The sequence below is a fragment of the Pelodiscus sinensis genome, chromosome 3 (genome assembly GCF_052426305.1).
Source record: "Pelodiscus sinensis isolate ZL-2025 chromosome 3, ASM5242630v1, whole genome shotgun sequence".
Taxonomy (NCBI): Eukaryota; Metazoa; Chordata; order Testudines; family Trionychidae; genus Pelodiscus; species Pelodiscus sinensis.
In genome coordinates, this window is record NC_143054.1 from 182612793 (window position 1) to 182640117 (window position 27325).

Here is a 27325-nt window from a genome sequence, read left to right on the forward strand (position 1 = left end):
AGAGAGAGAAAAATACTTTGCAGTATCATGTTGTGAAATTAACATTGAAATTATGACATTAGTGAGAACATTGTCCATAATTATCTATTAAGGGCAACTGAAAGAATAGGCACCATCTGGAATAATGCCTGCAACATTATGCATTATGATATATAACTAGCTATTCCCCAATTAGGGATGTTAAGAAGTTGGTAATTTGTTAATCGTGTAGTCAACAATATTTTTATCAACTACGTGATAAATTAATAAGGGAAAGCAGTAAAATCGCTCGTGCCAGGTGCCAGCATCAACTCTGCTGCAGCTCTGCAATATTAAGGGACTAGGGAGCTGGCACGCAAGGATGCTGGCTCAGTCCCAGCTCACACTGGGTCCCAGCATCAACCCCACTGAGGATCTGCAATATTAAGGGACTACAGAGCAGCAGCAGGATGTTATGCTGGGACCCAGAGCGAGCCAGTACTGAGCCCGCATCCTCGCACGCCAGCTCCCCAGTTCCCTAAAAACATAGAGCCGCAGTGGAGGGGGAGGGGGGTAGAGAGATGCGTGTAGTCACTAGCATTAAATGATAAGATCCCACTTACTGATTCATCATTTAGTCAACTACACTCTTACATCCCTACTCCCAACCTAGTTAATTCATACCAAAAATGTTTGTCTGGCTTTAATTAAAATCGGGACCATAATTCTCTGTAGGCTGTGCAGGAAGAATTTAAGCCCTGCCCACCTCGCTAACAGAGCCACACAGTAGTGTGCCTAAAGCCCTGCACTAATGAGGTTGTTCTTCCAGAGTGCTCCTGATGCTGTATCTGGAAGTGGGAAAAGGTAAGCTGGTGGGGGGGAATAGAGGTGGGGGAAGAGTAGAAACTGCTTTAAAAAAAAGTCTCGACAGCTGGCCAGGCAGCTTTATGTCCCCTGCCCCCTTCCCTTCCCTTCCCTCTCTCTGGCAGCAGCCACATGTTTTGCTGGGCTGCTTTAAAAAAAAAAAACCTCAGCAGCCAGTAGCTTTGTGTTCCCAGCCCCTTCCCTCTCTCTAGCAGCAGCCCTGTTTTGTTGTTTGTTTAAAAAAAAAAAAAAAAGCGCCTTGGCAGCCAGCAGCTCTGTCTCTCTTTGCCCCCTCCCTTTTTCCCTCAGGTAACTCCAGCTGCTTGGCCCCTGTTCAGAGTACAAGGCAGGACGCACCCATTAGAAAGAGCAGTCCAGATCAAATGACACTGTGCTAACTTGGTGCTAGAATGCTGAATCTTGGTGTCTACCCATGTTATTCAGACAATGCTTAGGAGCAGAAATAAAAATAAACAAATGAAATATGCATAAGGATTGCATTCCTCAATCTTTCCACGGAGCTAAATTACACCAGCTTTGAAGAATGAAAGATTTGTGATATGTAAACAACTGAAATATTAAAAATCCCCGGTTCCTAGATAATAGGGAGCAATATGTGCACAAAAAGTCCATTAAACAACATAATCTGTAATTTCAAGCATGAAGTGAAACAACTATTTCATTTCATGTATTGAATACTAATCAAAATATTTTGTTTGCTATCTCAAGAAGATGGACAGTTTTGTTTTATGCTTCAAAAGGAACAGATACATGTAAGATACTAATGGCTACTGAAATTTTTGCTGTATTAATTTCTTTTTGTTTGATTTCATATGAAATAAATAAATTAATGTACATTGTTAATTATCCCTTGTTTTAGTATTTTTTTCTTCTATAACATATATAAGCTTGCGCAACTACACGACCTCAATACTGGCATACATAACAAAACTCACTCCGCTCATGGATGGAAAATCTTAGAGGGAACACTGATAGGGATTCCTGTTTATAGACTAGTGGCCATTGGGTTTTCATCTAACAAGTCCAGGAAGCAGCTATGATTATGAGGAGCTGTTCCTGTACAATATGTGGTACAGATAATGTTATGAAAAACAGCAGACAGAGATCCAGAGAGCTTTGAGAAAGAAGACTTCAATTCCAACTCAGAAGAAACACACAAACAAGGGAATAACCCAGAAATGAACATCATCCACTGTAACACACACACAGCACAGCAATAAAGAAATCCAGTTTCCTTAGTGTGGTCATGATGGCAAAGCAGTAAGTAACCCTACTGAAACATGGACCAATCCTTCAATAAACTAGGCTATAGCAAAGTGAGTGAGGCCCTTGTCCCAAGCATATGAAGTAGAAGATAAAATCACAACTTTTGCCATTCATAAAAGGGTCTTGGAATGTTCAAAAACCTAGAAGTCATGGTATGGTGTAAACACTTGACAATTCAGGATGAGGCAAAGATTCTTAATCTAAGTTCAACACAAAGAACTAATTATCTGGAAAGTGATGATAACATCAAACACAGGATGCTTGAGGTGCTATTATAGCTATTGTAACAAACTGACTAATCTCATCTGAGCTGCAGACAGATCTCCTGAACCAACAGAACATGCAGTTGAAGTTCTGATTCCAGTTGAGAAATGGATTTTGCAAGTGATGCTGGCTTTTGTCTGACCTTGACATAGAGCTGGTGATAAGGAATGTTGGACTTGGTAAATAATGGACCTAATCGGGACTTTCCCTTTACATAATAGCAGAAGGAGACCTAAGCAAGACATTGGTACTTTTGGAAGAGGCGTGTCTGCTCTTGTTCAATGGGAGTAAGTCTTACAGACTAAACAAATCGTTTTTAACTACAGAACCATAAGGAAGAAGCTTGCATTTCCAATGGTGACCACAGGCTATAAATAAGATGAACATTTCATTCCATCTGGAAATACTCCTGTTGGTAGTAAGGTAAGCAAGAAAGGAATCTTGTAATGAACATGTGTTCTCTTTACTTCCTGCATCTCAAATAAACTGAGATGTAAGTGTCCCAGGTGTAAGGAGCATCAAAAGAAATTATTCCCTTTGTAATCAATCCTATGGAGGACATATAAAGGCCTGGAAAAAAAGTATCATCTCTTATACTGATAAGGAACCTATCTGTAAACCTAAGTTTAGATACAGACATTATTGCATGGATGATTTGACATCTGAGACAGATAAAAACAGGATAGTAGCATTTTCAATTTTTAAATGCTGCTTTAGAAGTGATGTAACAAAGCTTTTGTTGCATTTAAAGGATTAATATAAAGCCAATACAGTAGACTTCCAATAATCCGGCACCTTGGGACCCAGGGTATGCCGGATTATCGGATATGCCAGAGTATCAGGAGGTACTCTGGCGGGGGGCTGTGACTGGTCTGCCAGGACAGCACTGCGAGGGGGTGTGTGTGTGTGTGTGTGTGTGTGTGTGTGTGTGTGTGTGTGTGTGTGTGTGTGTGTGTGTGTGTGTGTGTGTGTGTGTGTGTGTGTGTGTGTGTGTGTGTGTGTGTGTGTGTGTGTGTGTGTGTGTGTGTGTGTGTGTGTGTGTGTGTGTGTGTGTGTGTGTGTGTGTGTGTGTGTCAGTGTCAGCGGGGAACAGCGCGGCGAGGGGCGAACTCTCCGCTGTTTTGCAGGGAGGTGGGGAAAGCCCCACGCAGCCGCCTGCTACAGACTAGCTGGGGCTACAATCAGCAGCAGCGGACTTGGGGAAGACAGGGGCAGAGCAGCTGGGGTGCTGCTGGGTTGGTCCCGCAGCGCTGCCCCTCACCTGAATGGCGCTGTGGGACCAACCCGGCAGTACCCCAGCTGCTCTGCTCCCCGGCTTCCCCAAGTCCGCTGCTGCTGAAACTGACGAGCGGCCTGTAGCAGGTGGCTGCGCGGGGCTTCCCCTGCCTCCCTACAAAACGGCGGAGGGTTTGCCCCTTGCCGCGCCGTTCCACGCCCACCCCACCCAGATGCAGTGTGGTCCGTCAGACCCGTCACGGGGTATAATCCCCTTCTCCTCTCCTCCCCTTCCCTTTCCCGGTCCATGAGCGCGCGTGGGGCTCTCAGGAGCTCCAACTGTCCGGCTGGCTGGAGCACTTCCGGGTTCCAGTTGGTGCCAGACTATCAGGAGTGCCGGACCACTGGATGCCGGAAAATTGGAGTTTTACTGTATCACCTTACAGATACTGGTTTGCCTTACAGTGTTGCCATGCTGTTTCTTCTTTATCTTTTGGACTGAAGAAAGATATTGCTAGAAAGAAACTAGAAAGAAAATAGCCTCAAAAGGAAAAATCAAAAGAAAAACTGTTATGAAAATCACTGAGGACACTGGGTATGATCTGAGTTCACTGCACCTTTTGCGGTTTCAAAAAAAAAAAAAAAACAGCCCTCTTTTACATTTCTGGCATCTTTTGCAAGGGAGGAGGAGGAGCGAGCAGCCCCAAAAAGATACAGCTCACCAGAAAAATTTTGCAGTTCAATGCCAAAGGTGCCATCAACCCCAAGTGGAAATATGCAGCCATTGTGCCATTAGTGCTTACTTTTATGATTTTAGAACTTGGTCATATGCATCTCTTCAAGCCTGCAACTTGAAAAGTAATCTAGGGTGATTTCATTTTTTTAAACTTCATTTGAAAACAACAACAAAAAATATAGTTGTTTTTCAATCCCTATTCTAAGCTGTTGGGTGAAATGGTTGTATGCTATTAAAATTTTTATTCTAGATTTACAGATTACAGTTATTGATCAAATACAATCTATATTGCTGTCTTCCCTTTGACACTTAGATACCCTACAGCAGGGTTGGCCTACCCATTAAACGAAGAGAGCCGAAACAATGGCAGAAAAAATGTGAAGAGCCACGGGGGAGGCTTCGTGAGCCGCACTTTCAGGGGTGAAGAGTCGCTCGCGGCTCGCGAGCCGCGGGTTGGCCACCCCTGCACTACAGTTCTGAAGTGGCCAGATTTCAATGGTGGGTGAAGCAATCTCTATTAGTCAATCATATGCTTTGAGCCTGCTAATATTTATCCACATGTGTGGAGTTATTAACATACAAAAGCATTTGCAGGATCAGGGCTATAAAGGGACTGCATCTCAGTCTTTTTTTAAAAGATGCTTCAAGGTTAAAGTCACAATATAAACACAAGGTGTTAGTAATTTTGTTAACATTTAATTTTAAAAATGTTAAAGTTGTGAACAAATTAACATCATCCACTAAACTTAATCAGTGTACTTAACAGTAATTACTCTTATGCATTGCATTTAAAAAGTAACTAGCTTTAAAGCATTTACAGTTGTCACATCATGTAAATATTCTTGTTCATTTAGCTCTCAAACACATTTAAATTTTACCTGAGTTTGGCATAGCTCAGTCCAAAGTTTGGGAAACAATGCAAGATGAAGTGGTAAACCTTCATAAGCAACTAGGACACCTGAAATTTTAAGAAAAAACAAAACTGATGATATAAGGAACTACCTTAAACTGTAGGATATATTTATATATTTATGTTTTGGGGGAGGGATAGCTTAGTGGCTTGAGCATTGGCCTGCTAAACCCAGGGTTGGGAGTTCAATACTTGCGAAGGCCATTTTAGGGATTTGGGGCAAATATTTGTCAGGGATGGTACTTGGTCCTACTGTGAAGGCAGGGGACTGGACTCGATGACCTTTCAAGGTCCCTTCCAGTTCTAGGAGATAGGCAATCTCCATTAATTTATTTATAAATTTACCTGAAGGGTTTGGAGCACAATAAAAATTCAGAGGACTATATCCTAAATTGGTTACATATGACTACAATGGTCTAGCATCAACCATGGGTTCATTGTAGTTAGTCTACAGAACAGGACTTAGCTCTACATTTTTGTCCGCTGAGTCTAAAATATAGTATTTGGATCTCAGTACCGTTTTCTTTTAATTCTTTAGCTGGAATAACTTACCAGTTTTAATATTTTTTTGAAAAACAAGGCAGCATGAGCACATTTATTATCTGGTTCATGGTTTGAACAAAAAATTAGCAGGTGACTCAGTGGCTTAATGAACGTTACCTGTAAAAGCCAATCCATGCTACCTTCACCATTTGGTAATCAGTCAGAGACTCAGCTCTTACCTAGTTACACAGAAATATTTCTGATGCCATAACCATGTTTGTGTATCTACACCTACCATTGTTGCCTAACCATATTGTATTCTGCGAAAATATTAATAGCTATCCCAGAAGAGAAACACCAAGAGCACTACCTTCTGACAGGGCTTAAACACAGCTGCCATGTATGCAGGTAAAAGCCATTTTCACTGAGTACAAGTTCAGCTAAAAGTTATGTGGTCAGATCTTAATTCAAACAAGAATCAGGTCTAGGTCTATAGTGACAGAGTTGATGCCCTGTGATGGCTTTTTGATGCTTACATTAAATGAATTGGTAGTCTCAGTTCAGCTATTACTTCCATATGAGGTGTCCACATTTCAGAAACCACCAGAGTTAGCATTAGTTGGCATACTTGTTAACAGTCTCAGCAAGGCTAAGGATTAAGACTTATTTTTAAATGTATTTATGCATTGCTGTTCTCAGCTTTGCAATGTATAAATGATTCAGGAACCTAAATCTCATTTTCAAAAGGGATTTAGGCATTTTGAAGCCTAAATCCCATTGTCTATCAGTATACCTAATTTTGTTTTAAAAAAATAAGCATAGTGATCTCAGTTACCGCTACAAAACATCTCAAAGGCTAAGGATGTCTGTTTAGGTAGAATTTACTGTTTAACTCCCATACTTACTCATCTTAACTAAAGTTTCGGTAAACTTTTCACAGTTGATTGCAACTCGACATAATAGATGGATGAACTGATGGTACGAAAAAAAGTAGTCCAGAAGCATACGATCATAAACATCATCTTTACCCTGAAGATTTAAGAAGAGTTCATTTATAAATAGATTAAGCTTATAAGCAACTGGGCAACTAAATGACACACCTAATAATTCAGTTAATAAACTTATTAAAAGCTGTTAGTGTTCTATGCATTTAATAATATACTGCTGTATAACTATGAGAATTTTAGTTCAACTCAAATGGATGTGATTTGAATTAAATTATATGCTAACTTGCAGATGAATGTCTAAACATTTAAATGCATAAAATGCAACATTTCAGTTTTTAAATGGCAGATTAATATCAGCTGGCAACAGCCAAAATTTATTTTGAAGTCTATTTCGTAGATAAGCTTCCAGAACCAAATTATCAAAGACATAGATCAGCCCAATGAATAAAACTGTGTCCGCACTTTTGCATTCGAAAGTTCACACACATAATTTCTGCAACAAACTTTTGGATTTATATTCTCAAGCATTGGCACACACATATAAGATAGTTAGAAATTGAGTATTTGAGACTCATGCATGCAAACATAATTTCATGCAAAAACACATAAATGAAAAATATCTAGGCAAAAATATGAGCAAGAAATATGGTGCAATTTTAGAGATGTCTTTTAAAACTGGCTCTTAGTGCTAAAGAATTGTAATTATAAAATGTGGGTTCGTACAACATAAAAATATTTGTAGGGGCTCAGGCACCACCACATTATTTAAACCCACAGTTTTTAAAAAATTACCTATATAGTAAATTAGTGGGTAAACACATCATACAAGGCATCATTTTGAAAGCACTTAAAATTCTGCTCTCTTTTCAACAACACATATGTAATGCAACTGACAGGAAAATAGGCTTCCTTATTGCCATCTATGTACATACTTTGCTGGCTTCCACCATTGTAGGCAAGAGGCACATGTTGAGTTCAGGACGAGGAGGACGGATATTACTTTTCCCTCCTATTAATTTCAGATTTTCACGACATGGGAAATAAGGTCCAAGAGACACTAGTGTAAATTAGGACAAAATAATGAAGAATTAAAAGGTTAACATTAGCAGCCTTCAATGCACAGAGAGGTCAACTGTAGTGAAATTCATTTGTAAAATACAATTAGAAATACTTACTTGGGATATTACTGTGGTGGTATGTACAATGGTTGTGCTGCAGAAATGGAACCAGAGTGTGCAGGAAATCATGAGGGCTTAAAAGCACAAGCTCCTTAAGGACATCTACAAATGAGAAGTTGGTTTTGCTATTACACAAAGTTATTCCTTAAGTGTACACATAACTTATGGCTCATGCATTTGCAAACCTAGTCTATTTGGTATTACTTCTCCAAAGTGCACAATGTGGAGGCAGGCTTTATAGTGAACAAAAGCTAAGTGAAAACTCATGAATTAATCAAAGTTCCCTTCACCTCTTCCAATAGAAGAACACCTGATCAGTGTTATATCAACTTTTCCTTATCAACCAATAAGAGGGGTGTCAAATTGTAGGAAGTAGAAGCTCAAGAAAATTACCCTCTTTGCTTCTTCTTTACCATATCAGGTCTGATGCCTGGAAAATGACAACCAGCAGCGGCCAGGACGACAATGACAAGGGCACTCAAAGTAATGGGAAAAGGCATACACATTACATTAAAAAAAGGTTTAATTTGGATAGTGGTTTATGCCTTCACAAACAAGAAAAAGTGCAGATTCTACTTAAAAAAACAGATAAAGCCTTTCAGAAGAAGTCTGCTAATGCAAGGAGACAAGACTTTCTTGGTTTGACGTCCATTCCTACAAGTTAAACACCCCACCAGGAATCGTGAAGAAAGAAACTTCATAGCACGGTACTTCTGAAAGCTATTTAACATGTCATTTTACTTTTATTTTTGTATTTTTTGTAAATGGGGTATAAAAATGGACACAGAAAGTTCTTAGAGTAACAAGGTTTTGGTGCTTCACAATAGAAGACTTTTTCAACTAATGTTAAATATTGAGTTACCCTGTGGATGCTAATCTGAAACTTGATTCTGACCTTACTAACACTGTAGTAAATCTATTGACTTCAATAGAAGTATTCCTGATCTACACTAATATAAGCAAGAATGAAATCAGTTAGATGAATAACTGGCCATATAAAACGATGCCTAAAAATCCTAAATATTTATTTTACTCTTGATATATAAAGATTAGTAAGATTCTTGAGAAAACAAACAATAATTATATTAATATAAAAATTAACAAATACAACATACAGAACATCAATAAATATTCACAATATAGAACTGTTTCTGAATTTTAATCATCAGCTCATATTTATATGACAAGTATTTTTCCTGACTGCAGTAGTATTAATAAACTTACCAATGCAAGCATTTCTAAGTTCTGAAGGACTGTAAGAATTTAGCAGCGTTAAGAGCTTATGGGCAAATTCAATTCTCTCCTGCCACTGGATTAGAGCTTGCTTCACATCTGCAAATACAAAAACATGTTCAATTATCTGTCATCCCACATTCTGACAATTTTTAATTCCTGAAGTAAGACAGAAAATGGTAACATGGAACAATTAAATTATATCAATTTTATAAACACGATCTTAAACAAACTGGAAATCTAACACTTGTCAACTGCTGCCAAAACTATACTATTTCTTTTTAGATACAATTTAACACTTTAATATTTTCGTTAACTTACTACTACTGTCTAGAAAAAGAGAATCCCAAAGGTTACATACCAAAGAGATAAACTGAAGGAATTTTTGTCCATGAAAATTAATTAGATCAAACAAACTCACATTTTTAATCTCTATAAAAGAAAATCATTACCAAACCTTTTCTCTGAAGATATGGACGTGTTGACTTAAGGACTGAAAGAAATATTGACAAAAGTTCCACCAGGTCTCCAGTCACATGACAAGCTGTGGCCTCATGGTACATCATGTGCAATGTGTTAAAGGACTACAAAAAAAAAAAAGTAAAAGCTTATAATAGCAAATTAAAAGTTCTAATTTAATCCTACAGATACTATTTTTACATTTTTTATTACCACAGAAAGCTGTATCAAAATGGATTTTGTGATAGATGCTGCCAACTGTAAAGTTACTTAAAGAAGAATTCAGTGTATACAATAGATTGTCCAAATAATGAAGTCAGTTAACTATGAATAAATGATTCTCAAAAAGAAAGCAATTTTAAGTAATACTCTAATATCATTTCCTACCTTAGTGCAGACTTTTGGTATTATGGACAGATGGTAGTCTGTCCGTCAGTTAGACTGACTTGCTTTTGATTATAAGACTGATTTTTATTCAACTCCTCTAATTTTGACAGTAGTAGAGCAATCTGAAATTTCTCACTGTGCACCTCTGGTAAATGTTTTTGTAAATGCTACTGAAAAACAGAGCAAACTGCATGCACAGGCACAGCCTGATTCAGGAAACAGAAAATCTTTGCAAATCTATCGAGTTTATTTTATTTTATGAAATCAATATAATGAAGAGCTTTGCTTCAAGGAGAATACAATCTGTGCATGCATAGCCTATGCAGTTTGCAACATGCATAAGACAAATACCCTTGGCTCAATGCAATTACTAAGTCTACATAGGTAGTAGGTGGAGAGATTAAGGTCTAAAACCCAAAGAGCCAAATATACCAATAACAAAGATTATTACAACTCTTTAATCCCAATCATTTTGTCTAAATATAAATTTCTATTTAAGAGGCATGGGAAATGGACGTGGGTGTACTTATTTTGGAAAACAATGATTAGGGAATAATCATATAATCTAATTAATCTTATGTTCATTCTTTAGAGACATACAATATACAATTCTATGTCATCTGAATTATTACTACAGCTCTAAGAAACATCTCCTGGGGATTTTTGATTTACGGAGAAATCATGGAGGTATAGGTTACTCATATAAACTTAACAATAACAAGTCACCAGGACCAGATGGCATTCACCCAAGAGTTCTGAAAAAACTCGAATGGGAAATTGCGGAACTATTAACTGTGGTTTGTAACCTATCCTTTAAATCAGCTTCCATACCCAATGACTGGAAAATAGTTAATGTGATGCCAATATTTAAAAAGAGCTCTAGAGGTGATCCTGGCAATTACATACTGGTAAATCTAATGTCAGTACCGGGCAAATTAGTTGAAATTATAGGAAAGAATAAAATTGTCAGACACATAGGCTATGTCTAGACTGCAGGCTTCTTTTGGAAGATGATTTTATGGAAAAGATCTTCTGAAAAAACTTCTTCCGAAAGAGTGCATCCACACAGCTGAAGCCCATCGATAAAGTGATCGGCTTTTTCGAAAGATAGCGTCCAAACTGAATGGACGTTATCTTGCATTTATAAGAAACATAAAAATGGCCATACTGGGTCAGACCAATGGTCCATCTAGCCCAGCATCCTGTCTGCTGACAGTGGACCAATATCAGATGACCCAGAGGAAGGGAACACAACAGGTAATCCTCACATGATCCCTCCCCTATCACCCACCTTCAGAGAAACAGAGGCTATGGCCACCATTCCTATGGACGGAGTGGCCACCAGGGCACCTGTGCTTTTTCCTCTTCTTCTGAAAGAACTCCCTCTCCCCCATCCACACACGCCTTTTTCTGAACGAGCTCTTTTGGAAAAAGGCTTCTTCCTCACAGAAAGAGGATTACCAATGCTAGGGAAAACCCCTCTGTTGGGGAAAAGTTAACATGGTTACTCTAAAGGGAAATCATGCCTTACTAATCTGCTAGAGTTCTTTGAGGGGGTCAACAAACATGTGGACAAGGGAGATCCAGTAGATATAGCGTACTTAGATTTCCAGAAAGCCTTTGATAAGGTCCCTCACCAAAGGCTCTTAAGTAAAGTAAGTTGTCATGGGATGTTAGGGTATGTCTATACTCCCACCCTAGTTCAAACTAGGGATGCATATGCAGGCATTCGAAATTGCTAATGAAGAGGGGATTTAAATATCCCACGCTTCATTAGCATGATCTTGCCAGCGTGCTAGTTAGACTCATAGCTGATTTCAACCAGGAAGTACGTGCTGGGACACGGTAGTTTGAACCAAAGCCGTTGGTTCGAACTAACGTTACTGCTCAAAAAATTGAGACTAAGGGGGGAATATGACAGAGGTCTAATAAAATCATGACTGTTATGGAAAAAGTGAATAAGGAAAAGTTATTTACTTATTCCCACAATATAAGACCTAGGGGTCAACACATGAAATTAGTAGGCAACAGGTTTGAAACAAACAAAATAAAGTTTTTCTTCACTCAGAGTACAGTCAACTTGTGGAACCCCTTGCCAGAGGATGTGGTGAAGGCTAGGACTTTAACAGGGTTCAAAAAAGAGCTAGATAGATTCATGGAGGTTAGGTCCATCAATGGCTATTAGCCAGGATGGGTAGGAATGGTGGCCATAGCCTCTGTTTCTCTGAAGGTGGGTGATAGGGGAGGGATCATGTGAGGATTACCTGTTGTGTTCCCTTCCTCTGGGTCATCTGATATTGGTCCACTGTCAGCAGACAGGATGCTGGGCTAGATGGACCATTGGTCTGACCCAGTATGGCCATTTTTATGTTTCTTATATTTCTGGCAATGCCCAATATTGCAAGGATTTTGGCGAAGAAGTTATTTATTCTGCTGTAATGCCAGTGACATTTCAAACCTCTACCAGATAAGCACTAAATATAATATTAATCTCCTTCACAGTATAATGCTTAAAAAAAAAAAGAGGTTACTTTCCTTGTGCAGTAATTTCTTCGAGATGTGGATTCCTGCACTTATAATCGGAACATTTTAGCAACAGTATTCCCTTGGGTGCTGGCGCACATGTGCAGCACCACTTGTGCTGGAGCAAACATGCCAACACGCAAGCGCCATCAACCATTCCTCAGTTTCTTCTCCACTGCAGAAAGATGTTGCAACTCCGAAGCAGAGAGGAGGATCATGGAGCACCCACAGGGACACCCATCTCAAGAACATCAGTTAGTGCACAAGGTGAGCAATCTCTCTTTTCTTCTTCGAGGAGCATCCCTGTGGGCACTCCACTGTAGGCAACTACGGAACAGTACCATGAGCATCCGGAAGGAGGGGCTTCAGACCTCACTGATGGACGGTGGAGAGGACTGCCACCGCAAACCTGATATACTGTGACATGTATCTACAGCATAATGTTTTATAAAGGTATGTGTAGAGTCCCGTGTTGCTATCCTTGATGGGCATGTTATGAAGGCCATGGAGGTGCCCACTGCCCTGGTGAAGCGTGCCCGCAACTGAGTTGGTAGTGCCACCTTACCGATGTCAAACCAAGCTTTAATACAGTTTGTTATCCATTTTGAAAGCCTGTGTTTTGAAATCGCATGCCCTTTGGAGTGATCTGCTTTGGAAACGAACAATCTGGAAGAGTGTCTGAACTGCTTTGTTCTATCTAGGTAAAAAGCAATTGCCCGCTGAACATCCAAAGAGTGGTGTTACGCTGCATTAGCATCAGGATGAGGCTTTTGGCGGAAAACAGGTAAGCACACAGGTTCACTGAGGTGGAAGTTGGAAACTATCTTCAGGAGAAAATTTCGGATGTGGTGTTACAGAATTATAGAACTGGGAGGGACCTTGACAGGTCATCGAGTCCAGTCCCCTGCCCTCATGGCAGCACCAAGCACTGTCTAGACCATCCCTGATAGATTTCTATCTAACCTGCTCTTAAATATCTCCAGAGATGGAGATTTCACAACCTCCCTAGGCGATTTATTCTAGTATTTAACTACCCTGACAGTTAGGAAGTTTTTCCTAATGTCCAACCTAAACCTCCTTTGCTGCAATTTAAGCCCATTGCTTCTTGTTCTATCATAAGAGGCCAAGGAGAACAATTTTGCTCCCTCCTCCTTGTGACACCCTTTTAGATAGTTGAAAATCAGTATCTTGTCTGTCCCCTCTCAGTCTTCTCCTTTCCAAACTAAACCAGCTCAGTTCTTTCAGTCTTCCCTCATAGCTTATATTCTTTAGACCTTTAATCATTCTTGTTGTTCTTCTCTGGACCTTCTCCAATTTCTCCACCTCTTTCTTGAAATGTGGTGCCCAGAACTATACATAAGACTCCAACTGAGGCCTAATCAGTTAGAGTAGAGCATAAGAATGACTTCTCATGTCTTGCTCATAACACTCCTGTTATGCATCCCAGAATAATGTTTGCATTTTTTGCAATAGTGCCACACTGTTGACTCATATTTAGCAAGTGTTCCACTATGACCTCTACATCCCTTTCTGCCATACTCCTTCCTAGACAGTCGCTTCCCAGTCTGTATATGTGAAACTGATTCTTCATTTCTAAGTGCAGTACTTTGCATTTGTCCTTACTAAACTTCATCATATTTACCTAAAACCATTTCTCCAGTTTGTCCAGACCAATTTTGAACTATGACCCTATCCTCCAAAACAGTTGCAACCCCTCCCAGCTTGGTATCATTTGCAAACTTAATAAGCACATTCTCTATGCCAATATTTAAATCGTCGATGAAGATATTGAACCAAACTGGTCCCAAAACAGACTCCTGCAGAACCCTACTTATTATGCCCTTCCAGTATGATTGTGAACCATTAATAACTTCTCTCTGAGAATGGTTATCCAGCCAATTATGCACCCACCTTATAGTAGCCCCATCTAAGTTGTATTTGCTTAGTTTATTGATAAGATCATGCGAGACCGTATCAAATGCCTTACTAAAGTCTAGGTATACCAAGTCCATCACTTCTCCCTTATCCACAAGACTTGTTATCTTATCAAAGAAAGCTATATGATTGGTTTGACATGATATGTTCTTTACAAATCCATGCTGGCTGTTATCTATCATCTTATTTTCTTCCAGATACGTGCAGATATTTCCACAGGAGTTACTATCAGGCAGGGAAAATTACTATTCCTGATTTTCTTAGATGGGCCACTGCCACAGCAAGGATCTTGGAGAAAACTGAGGGTGCAGAAGATAGGCTGAAAGGCAGGACTCCGTATTGATGGTGTTGATCCTTTCAAGTGAACCTGAGGAATTTTCTGTGTGAATGCCGAATTGCTATGTGTAAGTATGCATCCTTATGTCAAGGGATGACATCCAGTTTCCTTTTTCCAGGGCTGGAATTATCTTTGCTAGGGTTACCATGGTGAATCACTGTCTTTTTATTTGTTCAGCCTGAGTAAGCCCATGGTGGGTTTCCAACCTCCCAAATTGATTTTTGGAGTGAGAAAGTATCTGGACTAAATGCCCTTTCCCCTTTGATGTGCTGGCATGAGCTCTATTGCCCCCATGTGGAGTAGTTTGTAAATCTCCTGTAGATGCAGAGACTTGTGAGAGGGGTCCCTGAAAAGGGACAGGGAAGAGGGTTGGATTGGTGGAATGGTAAGGAAGGGAATCCTGAGGCCTTTGCTATTATCTCCAAGGCCCACCTGTCCGTTCTAATCTTGGCCCATGAATAGTAGAATGGTTGAAGGCTGAACCGGTACCAATTGGCTGTTGGAACCCTTGACCAGATGTTCAAAATGTCTGCCTGCCATTGGAGGACTAGGACATGTCGGGTTGGTCTTGAAGCTGCCTATGCTTCTGTTGTATTTGCCGACGTCTAAGGTTGTAACCTCTCTTTGAAGAGTATGATGATGATGCCCTGCCTCGTGGTGTGTAAAGGTGGTTCCTTTTCTTTTGAGTTAAGGGACATACATACCCAAAGTGTTGAGTGTGGCTCGCGAATCCTTGCACAAGTGCAGAGAAGCAACTGTGGTGGCAGAAAAAAGGTTCTAGCTTCAAGCGTGTTCTATATCTCCATAGGGATTCCAGAGAGGTGCAGCCAGGAGACCCGACACATGACCACAGATGTTGCCAATGACCTTGCGGCAGTGTCAGATGCATCCAGCAACACCTGCAGTGATGTTTTTGCTATGAGGACTCCATCTATGTTGGACTTGAATGAAGATCTGTAAGTCCTTAGGCAACTACTCAATAAAGGCTTCATTTGTTGAAGTGATGGTATGTGAACTTTGTTAGCAATGCTGAATAATTTACTAACCTGATTTAGAGGGATATTGAGAAGTATGATTTCCTACCCAAAATGTCCAGTGTCTTCCAGTCCTTGTCATAAGGAGCGGATTTATATTGGATCTGTTTGCCTCTAGTGCGGGCTGCATCCACCATCAGCGAGTTTGGTATCAGGTGGGTGAACAAAAATTCGGTCCCTTTCATAGGAACATAGTATTTCCTGTCAGAAACATAGTAGTTCCCTTCTGAGGTTGGGGAAATCAAGGCTGATGTTTGCCACAAAATTTTTGCAGGGTCCAGCATGGCCTCATTGACTGGAAAGGCTATTTTAGACAACGGTCAACTTGTGCTGAACTTCAGGAACCTTGACTAAGGAAATGTCAAGGGAATTGGCCACTCTCTTGTACAGGTCCTGAAAGGACTTGAAGTTGTCACCTGCTGTTGGTGGAGAGGGCATTATCAACTCGCCCACTCTTGGCTCAGGGGGCATTATCAACTTGTCCGAAGAAGGAAAGGAGAGGTGTGATGGAGGTAAGGTGTCTTCCTCCTGTGTTTCCTCCAGATCTTCCATCTCCTCCTGTGTAATGTCAGATCTGGTGGATGTAGGTAGTTTAGGGACCACTGCCCAAGGTCTAACTACTGCTGTCAATAGCGATGGTGCTGCCTGAGCTCTCACGGAGCCCCAGATCCCATCCCTGCCAAGATTATGGGAGTGGGATGGGAGGGAACCATGGAAATGGTTGCCATATCTGGGGCTGGCTCTGCCATTGCTGTTGCTGCAGCTGAGACGATGGTTTTGGAGACAAGTGTGGTGGTGAGAAGGAGATTTCTTCATCATCTTCAGTATCACTAGAAAAAGGTGGGGTCGAGTTTGATAGTGTAGCCAGTGTGCTTGGGCCCTCTAATGCAGGTATAACTTTGGTACCCAAATAATAGTGTGAGCAGTATTGATGCGACCACCAGCTCCTGATGAGTGGTGAGGAGCCTTGACAGCAGAAAGTCTGGTACCACCGGTGCAGAGGACAGCATTCTTTGTGATATCGAGTCGTCTTGTGTCTTCGATGTGGTTGGTACTGGGGAAACTTTGGTATGAGGTACTGGTATCATCTTAGTCAGCATCTGTATCTGTGGTTCTTAGCCACGGTCTGATGCAGTGGTTTGGGTGCCAAAGTTGTTGGTATCAATGGTGCAGGGGCAGTCTTCGCCGGCTTTCGTGCAAAGACTTCAGGGCATATATCTTTAGAGGACAGTGTCCCTTGGGATTTGTCCATACTGGGTGTCCCCTGTGCCTGCATATCCCCCGAAGCCTGTATCTTGGATGTTTAGGAAGGCTTCTGTTGAAGGGATTACCTTTTGGGTGGCCTATCGGCCAAGGGCGAGGAATGTTTCCTTTTAGCTGTTTCCTTGACTGGAGGTACGAGCTGGAGAAGTCTGCGATACCGGTTCTGAGGCTAGGCTCTCTGGATTCCCCATGGTGAGAAGTTTTAGATCTTTGAAAGCAAGAGAGCTGCAGCTGGAAGAGAGCTTCTTATAGCGGTGGCAGCTCTTCGGAAAATGATCCTGTCCCAGGCAACGGATGCACTGGGCATGCCCATCAGAGATGGGAACAGACATTCTGCATGTCAGGCACCTTCTGAATCCTGGGGAGCCTGGCATCACTACACTATTCCTAATAAACCAGTAACAAAGAGGGGGAAAATGTTTTTTTTAAACACTAACAATTAAAGGGGAGAAAAAACTTGTAACAAGACTAAAGATGTAATACTATCTAATCACTATCTACTAATTAACAACTAACACTATGAAATAAGCACAGAGTGCTGCTGGGTTCTGACCAAGCCGAGAGCAGTTGAGAAGGAACTGAGGGACGGCTGACGGTGCGCGCATTGGCACATTCGCTGCGGTGCAAGCCACACGTGTGCACCAGCACCCAGGGGGGAATACTGCTGCTAAAAAGTTCTGATTATAAGCGCAGGAGCGCCAAAACACCTATAGTGTAGCGCCCACAGGGACACTCCTTGAAGAAAAACCTTAATTATGATCTATATTTAAACTAGGTGGAAGATTAAGGATACACTGTCAAACCTCTGCAGTAAGGAAATCTATTCTGCTGACAAACATCTTTAGCAGACAAGTAATAGCATATTGTCTAAATATAGTACAGTGGTTACAAATTGAAGAGCAGCTGTGACAAGAAAGTACTTGTATCACGCTGTGGCCTTCATCCAGTTGCTACTGCCTTTCATGGAGTTAGGCTAACACTGGATCCAGTCTTTCTGCATGAAGCTACTTATCCATGACTAGCACCCTGTCACTAGAAGGCTAACCTAACTGTTCAGCAATAAATTTAGTTACACTTTATTTCTAGACATATCTTTGTAATATGCTGTGCCAAAAAACAAAAACCCAAATTTGATATAGGAATATTTAGTTAGAGTTTAGTTCATAAATTTGTTACCTCAAATTTCTTACAGCTAAACATTTCTAAGAGGCAAAAGGAAACTAGCAAAAATTCCAAAACAAGTAGGCTACGTCTAGACTACATCCCTTTTTCGTAAAAGGGATGTAAATTAGACATATCGCAATTGCTAATGAAGTGGGGATTTAAATCTCCCCCGCTTCATTAGCATAAAAATGGGTGACGCTTTTTTTCCGCACGGAGCTTTGCCGGAGAAAAGCGCCAGTCTAGACGCTGATCTTGCAGAAAATAAAGCCTTTTCCGAAAGATCCCTTATCCCTTATTTCATGGAGGGATAAGGGATCTTTCGGAAAAGGCTTTATTTTCCACAAGATCAGCGTCTAGACTGGCGCTTTTCTCCGGCAAAGCTCCGTGCGGAAAAAAAGTGGCAGCCATTTTTATGCTAATGAAGCGGGGCAGATTTAAATCCCCGCTTCAATAGCAATTGCGATATGTCTAATTTACATCCCTTTTACGAAAAAGGGATGTAGTCTAGACGTAGCCGTATAGTTTAATAGATTTCCTTTTTGCAGAGCTTTGATCTTGTGATTTATTTTCATCAAGAAGAGGAAAGGTTTAAGTTTTTTATAGTAACTTTTTTCTATAGCTTTAGTTATTAACATCACCCTCACTGAAAAATTCATACTTCTGAGATCACCTGGATAGCAATGAACTCTTTATGTTGTCTGCTCTTAGAAGTATCCTAAGATTTGATCAGCCCACTCCCCTTTTTGCAGATAGTTTTAAAATGGCTGTATTTAAAAAAAGTACTTAAAGCAAGCATATATATCAATTAAGGAAGTGATGACACCCAATTCTCTGAGATAAGTCAATGGGGAAGGAAGATGCTCATTTGAATTAAATGACAATGAAATATTTACCTCAGTCATCAGGATTAAGCCTCTATTAAACACAACAAGAAGTCTGTCTTCATCAGATTCTAATAATATTCTGAAGGCACTAGAAAAGAAAAACATTTAAACACTGAAAAACCCAGGTTTAAAATATCAATTTTTCATAATTCTCAGAATGTCTTAAAAAACAGCTGCCTATCTTTTGTAACTGTTGTTCTTTGAGATATGTTGCTGATTTTCATTCCATTGTAGGTGTGTGCCTGCGCCCATGTGCATGGTTGTCAGACTTCTTCTTTAGCGGTATCCATAGACTGGCTGTGGCACCATACGAGTGCTGCACTCATGCCACAGCATAACAGTTGCTGCTGGCCCTATGTCTCCTCAGTTCCTTCTTGTGGACAACTCCGACAGACAAGCAGGTAATGGAATGGACATGAGCCACACACTTCAAAGAAAAACAGTTATGAAAGATGGAGAACCATTTTTCCTTCTTTGAATGGTAGCTCATGTCGATTCCATTGCAGGTACTTAACAAACAGTATCTCCAGAAGTGGGCTTGGAATTTATAGTTTTGCAGACTCTGCCAAAATCAATGTCATTTTGAGCTTGCTGGTTCAGCACATAGTGCAAAGTGAACGTGTGAATGGACAACCAGGTTGCAGCCTCTCTTAAATCTGCACTTGAGAAAGGAAGGCTGTTGAGTATGCTTACACGCTAGTCAAATGAATTGATGCGGGGCAGCTTTACCAGCTCATAACAGTAGGACATGCAGACTGTAATTCATCAGGATATTCTATGGACAGACACTGGCCAGCCCTTCATGATATCTCTGACAGTAACGAACAATTGTGTTAACTTATGGAATGGCTTTGTTCTAACTATGTAAAAGGACAGTGCCTCCTTGATGTCCAGGGTATGTAACATGCAGGTAACAGAGGTCCGGGTGGCACAGGAGGCCCTGGCCTACATCCTGCGTCAGCAAGTCTGGGACCAGGGGAAGTGGGATGGGGTCCTCCACGAGGAGGTTCCGGAGAGTGGTGAACTAATGTTGACGAGGCCACGCTGGCGCGATGAGGATCAGCGTCACTCCATAGCGTCTGACCATTATTAGCACCTCATGAAGGAGGGGAAAGGGGGAGAAGATGCACAGCAGATATCTTGGCCACCGTAACGTCAGGGCGTCCCCCAGAGACCCCCGGTTACCTCCCCCAACACGAGCAGAAGGCGGGGCATTTCCTGTTGCACCCTGACACAAATAAGTAGAGGAGGGAAGTACCCCACCGGCGAAAAAGCGAGCTGGCCACCTCCTGCTTGAGACCACACTCAGGGGCCGCAAATGCACGGCTGAGTCGGTCTGCCAGAGTATTGTGGACTCCCGGGAGACAGGTTGCCTGCAGATGGATGTCGTGTGCAATGCACAGCTCCCAGAGGGCTACCGCTTCCTTGCAGAGGGGAGAGGAGTGAGCACCATCCTGTCTGTTGATATAGTACATGGCGGCCATGTTGTCCGTCTGAACGGAAACACAGGCGCCCCGCAGACGGGGAAGGAATGTTAGTCATGTGAGCCTCACTGCCCTCAGTTCCTTGACATTGATATGGCATTTTCTCTTCACCTTGGACCCATACCTTGTGTTCTGAACTCCCCCAGGTGGGCTTCCCATTCAGCATCTGAGGCATCCATCCTCAGCTGCAGCGTCGGTAGGGGCTGCGCGAATTGGACTCCGCTACACACCTCGCTCTCCCTTGTCCACCAGTCCAGCGCCGACAGGACATCAGAGGGAACGGTGACCAATCTGTCTATATGGTTGCGGGCTGGTTTGTACACCTGTGTCATCCAGGCCTGCATAGGCCGTAGTCGCAGTCTGGCGTGCCGCACGATGTATGTACATGCCGCCATGTGGCCCATCAGCCTCAGACATTGCCTCACCGTGGTTAAATGAGCAGACTGCAGTTCCTGGACCGTTCCCCTTATGTACTGGAACCTAGGGTCCAGAATGTAGGCCCTCCTTGTTGTGGCATCTAGCCTCACCCCCACAAATTCTATGACCTGGGTAGGAATGAGTGTAGACTTCACCTCATTCAGCCACAGTCCGAGCCTCAAGAAGGTCTGCCTGGCTACATCTATGAACTGGGAAATCTGTTCCCTCGACTTCCCTCTAATAAGCCAATCAAGGTAGGGGTAGACATGGACCCCATTCCTTCTCGGGAAAGCCGCCACCACAGCCATGCACTTTGTAAACACCTTGGTGCAGTGGACAGACCGAAGGGTAGCACGGCAAACTGGTAGTGGTGGGACCCCACAACAAACCTCAGGAATCTCCTGTGGTGGGGGGAAATGGAAATATAAAGTATGCATCCCATAGTTCGAGGGCGGCATACCAGTCTCCCAGATCGAGTGAGCAGATGGAGGCCAACATTACCATCGTGAACCTTGATTTTTTCATGAAGGCGTTGAGCCCTCTGAGGTCCAGAATGGGGCAAAGGCCCCCTTTGGCCTTCGGGACGAGGAAGAAGTGGGAATAAAACCCCTTGTTCCTGAAACCCAGAGGAACCTTTTCTGCTGCCCCCAGAAACTTCCTGCTGGAGGAGGTGCTCGTGAGAGGGGTCCCTGAAAAGGGACAGGAAAGGGAGGCAGGAGGAAGGAAGGGACAGGAAAGGGATAGAATATCGCCTTGCCACCACCTCCAGGACCCAACAGTCTGATGTGATGGTATACCAGGCCTGGTGCAAAGGGAACAGTCTGTCCGAAAAGGGTCGCTCTATACTGGGGGCTGGTGTGTTGTCCTCAGGCATACCATCAATCACCTGACCTGGGGCCCTGGGACTTATTGGATGGCCCCTGATTGTGGTCCGAGCCCGAACGAGAACGCCTCCTCTTATTTCGGGCAGAACCACCCCTGGTTCTGCGCCTGTTGTCAAACCTGGCCCCCTGACCATAGCTCCTCTTCCCCCGGGAGCTCAAAGGGCAGCGCTGGGGATCTGGGGTGCGCAAGCCCAAGGATTTCAGGTTGCCCTGGAGTCCTTCAGGTTATGGAGCCTGCTATCGGTTTGCTCTGAAAAAAGGCCAGTCCTCTCGAAAGGAAGGTCCTGCAGGGTCGTCTGCACCTCTGGGGGGATTCCAGACACCTGAAGCCAAGAGCTCCGGCACAATACCGGTAGCCATGGCCCGGGCAGGAGAGTCAGTCGTGTCGAGAGTGGCCTGAAGGGCTGACCTGGAGACCATCTTGCCCTCCTCAGTAATTACCGCAAACTCTTGCTGTGAGGCCGTGAGCTAATCAGCCACTACTCAGGTGTTGAAGCCATACCTACTGAGCATAACCTGCTGATTGGCTATCCTCAGCTGTAAGCCGGCCGTCGCATACGCCTTCCGACCCCAGAGGTCGAGCTTTTTGGCTCCTGGCTCTCGGGTGTGGGGCTTGTCTGTCCCTGCTTCTCCCTCTGGCAGGCCACCTGCACCACTGTCGATCAGAGCGGGGATGTGAGAATAAACATTTGTGGCCTGCCTGGGGGACAAAGTACCATCTTTCTACCCCCTTCTGCGTAGGAGGTATGGAGGCCGGAATCTGCCAGAGGGTCTTTGTAATTTTCACCATCTTGTTCAACGGGAGGGTGATCTTAGTAGGGCCCTCTGCCGTGATGATGTCGAACACCGGGTCTTCATCCTCTTTTACCTCCTCGGCTTGTACCCCCAGGTTCTGGGCCAGGCTTCTGAGGAGGTCTTGGTGGGCCCTCGCGTCCATGGAGGGCATCAGAGGAGACAAGGCCTCATCTGGAGACAAGGAAGACTACTTCCTCACCACCGGCCTATCGTGCAGGACCCCGGCCCCCAACTCCTGTATCGAAAGAAAGACTGTTTTGGGGCGGGGGAGGCGGAACACTTGTTCTGATCAACCCTGGGGGGCTAGCCCTGCACTCCGACTCCACTCTCATCAGCAGAGTGGCAGAAGGGGCTGACCTGCATCCTGAATACGAAGAGGAACCAACCGACCCTGACCTCGCTGACTGGGTGGGCGGCACTGGGAACAACGGGTGGTACCAACACGACGGGCGGTACCAAAATTGTTGGCAGAGCCAAGGCGAGCAGTGCCAGAGCAGGTGGTGGCGGTGCTGGCAGGACTGAAGAGGGCTGAGTACCCTGTCTGTCATGACTGGACCGGGTGTCAGAGGCACGCGGTGCCGGACCAGGGGCTGTCATGAGCTCAATGAGTTCCTGTGCCGACAGGAACATCTCCGGCATCAACGGTGGACGGACCTCCTCCATGGACAGGCCCAGAGAATAAGGACTGTTCTCCCTGTGAGAGCTAGGTCCCCTGCTGTGCCGCTTCTGCGCCGGAGAGGTGGGGCACCCCTTCCTTATGTCGCCCTCCCTTCTTGAAGGCTACCTGCCTCTGCGTACCTTCTTGTGTGACTGCGGGCTCAGGGATTGAGAGCGGTGCTGTGGAACCAGCCGGTGGTCCCGCACCGAGGAGCGCTTCTCCTGGTGCCCAGTGTCCCGCACCGACCACAGAGTACTTCATACTGACAGTGTACGGAGCCGCGGGTTGGAGCGCTGACTCCATCAGAATAAATTTAAGACGGGAATCATGCTCCTTCTTAGTACGGGGCTTAAACGACTTGCAAATTTTAGAGGTGTCTGTAAGGTGCCCCTCGCCCAAGCACTTTAAACAGTCTTTATGCAGGTTGCCGTGGGGCACAGGCTTAGAACAACGCCAACATGGTTTGAAGCCTTGCGGCCTCGGAATACCATCCCCCCATAACAGAGGGGAGGTGAGAACTACCTAAACACTCTAACTATACAAAACAAAGAACAGACACCAACTACAAAGAGAACTATTTACATTAAGAGAAAAAACGCCAAGGACAAGACAAGCATTCTGGTTGACCGTCACAGGCAGTAAAAAGGAACTGGGGGGGGTTGGGGCCAGCAGGGGTATATATGTGCGGCTATAGCGGTGCCACTTTAGGGGGCTCCCCAGGCTGACCGAACGGGTACTGCTAAGGGTAAAAAAGTTCTGGGAGTTGTGCCGCGGCGCGCATGCACCTAGTGGAATGGACATAAGCAAGCACTTGAAGAAGAAATTTTGTAATGAAAACAAGTCCTGTCTTTTGGCTTTTTTATTCTTTGGGGTAAAACTGGTGGGGACTTGTTTGTCCCTCTTGTTGGCTGCAGAAATGACCAATGATCTCGTGGTGGGTGGGTATACAAGTACTCAAAACCTTTTGCAGGGACAAAGTACTTCTTTTCGAGCCTCTTAAGAGTTGGGTGACAGAGGACAGGGTATGCCAGATGGTCTTGGCAATGTTCAGGACCCCCTCATACCAGGAGTGTGTTTGCAGGGTGGGGTAGATTCGGACTGAGAGCGCATTAAACAATGTGTAAGTCTACTCCTCCACTTTGAGGTCCAAGTTGGATGCCACCCTGTGGGTGTAGCACCTAATGCTCCTTAAAAACATCCACCAGGCTAAATCTTAAGAGGCCTGCCACTGCCTCGTGTGCAGAAGAGTAGGATTATTGAATGGCTGGGGGCGGGAGGCGCAGCCCTATCCTCACCTACTGGAGAGGGTGGCCTTAGGATGAGTACCAGATCCTGACCTGCCATGGCCACTGGAGCATTCTGCACCTATCTTGGTGCTGTTGCTGCCGACTTCAGCCTGTTTGATGCTGAAGGCTGGTGGGAATGGGGCAAAAGTACGATGGTAATGCCCTAGGAATTCCAATAAAGCCATTAAAATAGCCAATGGCCTCGCTGCTTCGTGGGCACCAATGTCACAGATGCAACCTCTGGAGCCCAATCATGATGCTGTTTGGGCGAAGGGTGGAACTGTGCTTCTGAGCCAGAGAAGTCGTCCCCTCCAGAGACCAAGATAGGCCTATGAAGGCCTAAGTTTGTCGGTTCACTGTCGTAATCAGTGACCAGTGCCAAGAAAAGTGCCAGGAGTAGGGAGAGGAGTGCCATGTCGGGGAGTGACCTCAAGGTCTCAGCGACGGTGACTGACAACAAGACAAAGAATGACACAAATGGCCTGGAATGCAGCCAATTTGGCGGCTGGGTGATCGCCTCAGCAGTGGTTATGCAGCACAGTTCTTGGCTTCAGAACACTAGCCTGTCCCAGGAGCTCTGGTATGAAGAGGGAGATCTGGAATGCAGTGCTGATGACTCGTACCAATGTGCCAGAGACCTGAGTTGCTGCAAAGACCAAGAACACAGTGATCTAGGAGCCTGTCTTGGCTCTGGGTTCTCATAGCACCCGCTCATTTTATGTGAAGCCTTAATGTAGGGCTTGCCCTCACAAGGAGCCTTAGCTGGTTCCATTGACATCCACGGTGCTGAGATGGGTGCTCTTAGCTCTTCAAGCACCAGATGCTCTGCAGGTGTTGACTGCACCATTGGCTTGGACCCTTTACCGCTCCTTGGAGTCAGTGGCGGGTTCTTGTGGGGGAAGAAAACTCTCAACAGCTAAGCCCTTTTTTTGCCCAATGCCCCTTGGTTGGGCTTGCTCAATACTACCTCAGACGACTTCTTGAGCACTGGCGATGAGAATTGGTTCCAGGAGGAGTCAAGTGCCAGGAGTGTACAACGCACTGAAGTTGACACACTGAGTGCCAGCTCAGGCAGGGCCAGCTCCAAAGCTAGGCAGAGAGCCACCCATATCAGGAGGTCTTAAGGCGTATGTCGTGCTCTTTGGATCTGAGAACGAAAGTTCTGGCAGATGCAAGACAGCTCTTTTATGTCACTATAGACAACTTCTGTGTTGGTGTCTAACTGGCATGGGTCTGTTACACAAAAAGTGTGTCTTAAAACTCTGAGACTGGGGCAAAGATCCCACTGGGACCCTAAACACTTAATGGGTACTAAAGTGACAACTAACAAACAATTAAACTGTTTGCAGTTAGACGCACAAGGCTAAAATAGAAGGGAAACTGTTGTCCTCTTGCAAAACAAGGGACAGAGGGCCTCCAACTGAACACCACCAGCAGTAAGAAGGAAGCGAGGAGGCATAGGGCCAACAGTGCCTGATATACTGCAGCATGAACATGGCTCTCTAGAGAGCATCACCACCAGCCCTATGAATACTGCTAAGTCAAGAGTTTTTTTGCCAACTGTGCATATGGAGTGCAAGACACCTACACTGGAAACAATAGCAGCAAACACTGAAAGAACAATTAAATTCAGCGTTAGTGACACTATTTTAAGGCATGAGCACAGATGAGGAGAAAATGAGATCAATATTATTACTTTCAGTCCTTTCATTTTATTCGTTTAGAAATGTTTCTAGTACTCCTAAATCTATCTGCTTTGACAGATGGCATCAATGACCATCTTTTAAAAAAATGTATCTTTTAAAAAGTAATTTATGAACAATCTCTCCAAAGGCATTTTAACAAATAATGACTTCAAAGTGTTAAAAACCTAAGGAAAACAAACTATTAAAAGATGCATTTGAGGTTCGTAGTAAGGAGGAGTTAAGCACATATTTGAGAATGAAAAATGGTAGAAATATTTCTCTAAGAGGAATTTAAGCATATAGTATAACTAGAAATAATGGATTTTTGCCTCATTAGTGGAGCATTTAATTAAACACTCAAATTAAAGGTCAACTATACACTAAGAAGAATTATGAGCTGTAAAAGAAGTCAGGGAATAGTTCTTGTTCTCACAATAATTTAAACATTCATCTTCTACCCCCATTAATACACATTCCCTCCGATTTAATCAGGAGCTGTATGCATAAAAGTGCTGTCATTTCTTTCACTCAAAAAAATGGCTTGCAGGGCATTTTCTGTGGAAAATAAAGCATTACAGCAGAGTATTTGCAAAAAATAATAATTACACACAAATACTTCTAAGTTTGAGCACCCAATTATGTAGAGTATCTGCTTCCATTCTAAGATAAATGAATGTGTGTGTGTGCTTGGGGGGAGGGTAAGGAGTTTTTCTTTTCTCATAAAAGCATTCCAGCCCATCTATGGCTGGTTCACTCTCCCAATGCTGTAACCTATGCAACTCAATCATTTTATGGTCATATCCATAAATTAAATGGAAAAGAGCCATTAGTTCAACATGGGGCTAAAATTTCAAAAAGATGCACCTAGGAATTTTAATTTCTTTGTAGATGTGATGTATTAAAAAAAAATCTCAAAGTAGAAAATTCAGCCCTAAGCCACCATTTCTACCTTGCTCGTTCTCCACAATTCTACCAGAGTGGGTAAGCTGTCACATTGTACATCAGGGGTCAGCAACCTTTCCAAAGTGGTATGCCAAGATTTAACCCTCCTACCT

At 43.4% G+C, this 27325-nt stretch overlaps 1 protein-coding gene across 5 annotated transcripts in view; it reads right to left on the reverse strand.

The window, feature by feature from the left end:
• USP34 (ubiquitin specific peptidase 34) overlaps positions 1–27325 on the reverse strand; it is a 247534-nt gene that overhangs the window by 9380 nt on the left and 210829 nt on the right. For 4 of the 5 annotated variants that reach the window (XM_075925544.2, XM_075925543.2, XM_075925542.2 and 1 more), the window contains 7 exons: positions 19071–19149; positions 9533–9659; positions 9067–9174; positions 7840–7944; positions 7597–7721; positions 6623–6746; positions 5203–5282 (listed from right to left, as the gene is read on the reverse strand). In XM_075925544.2, coding sequence (XP_075781659.2) covers positions 5203–5282; positions 6623–6746; positions 7597–7721; positions 7840–7944; positions 9067–9174; positions 9533–9659; positions 19071–19149 — 748 coding nt within the window. Of the gene's footprint in view, positions 1–5202; positions 5283–6622; positions 6747–7596; positions 7722–7839; positions 7945–9066; positions 9175–9532; positions 9660–19070; positions 19150–27325 lie in introns of those variants that run through there. The other variant, XR_012903003.2, reaches the window with a different exon arrangement.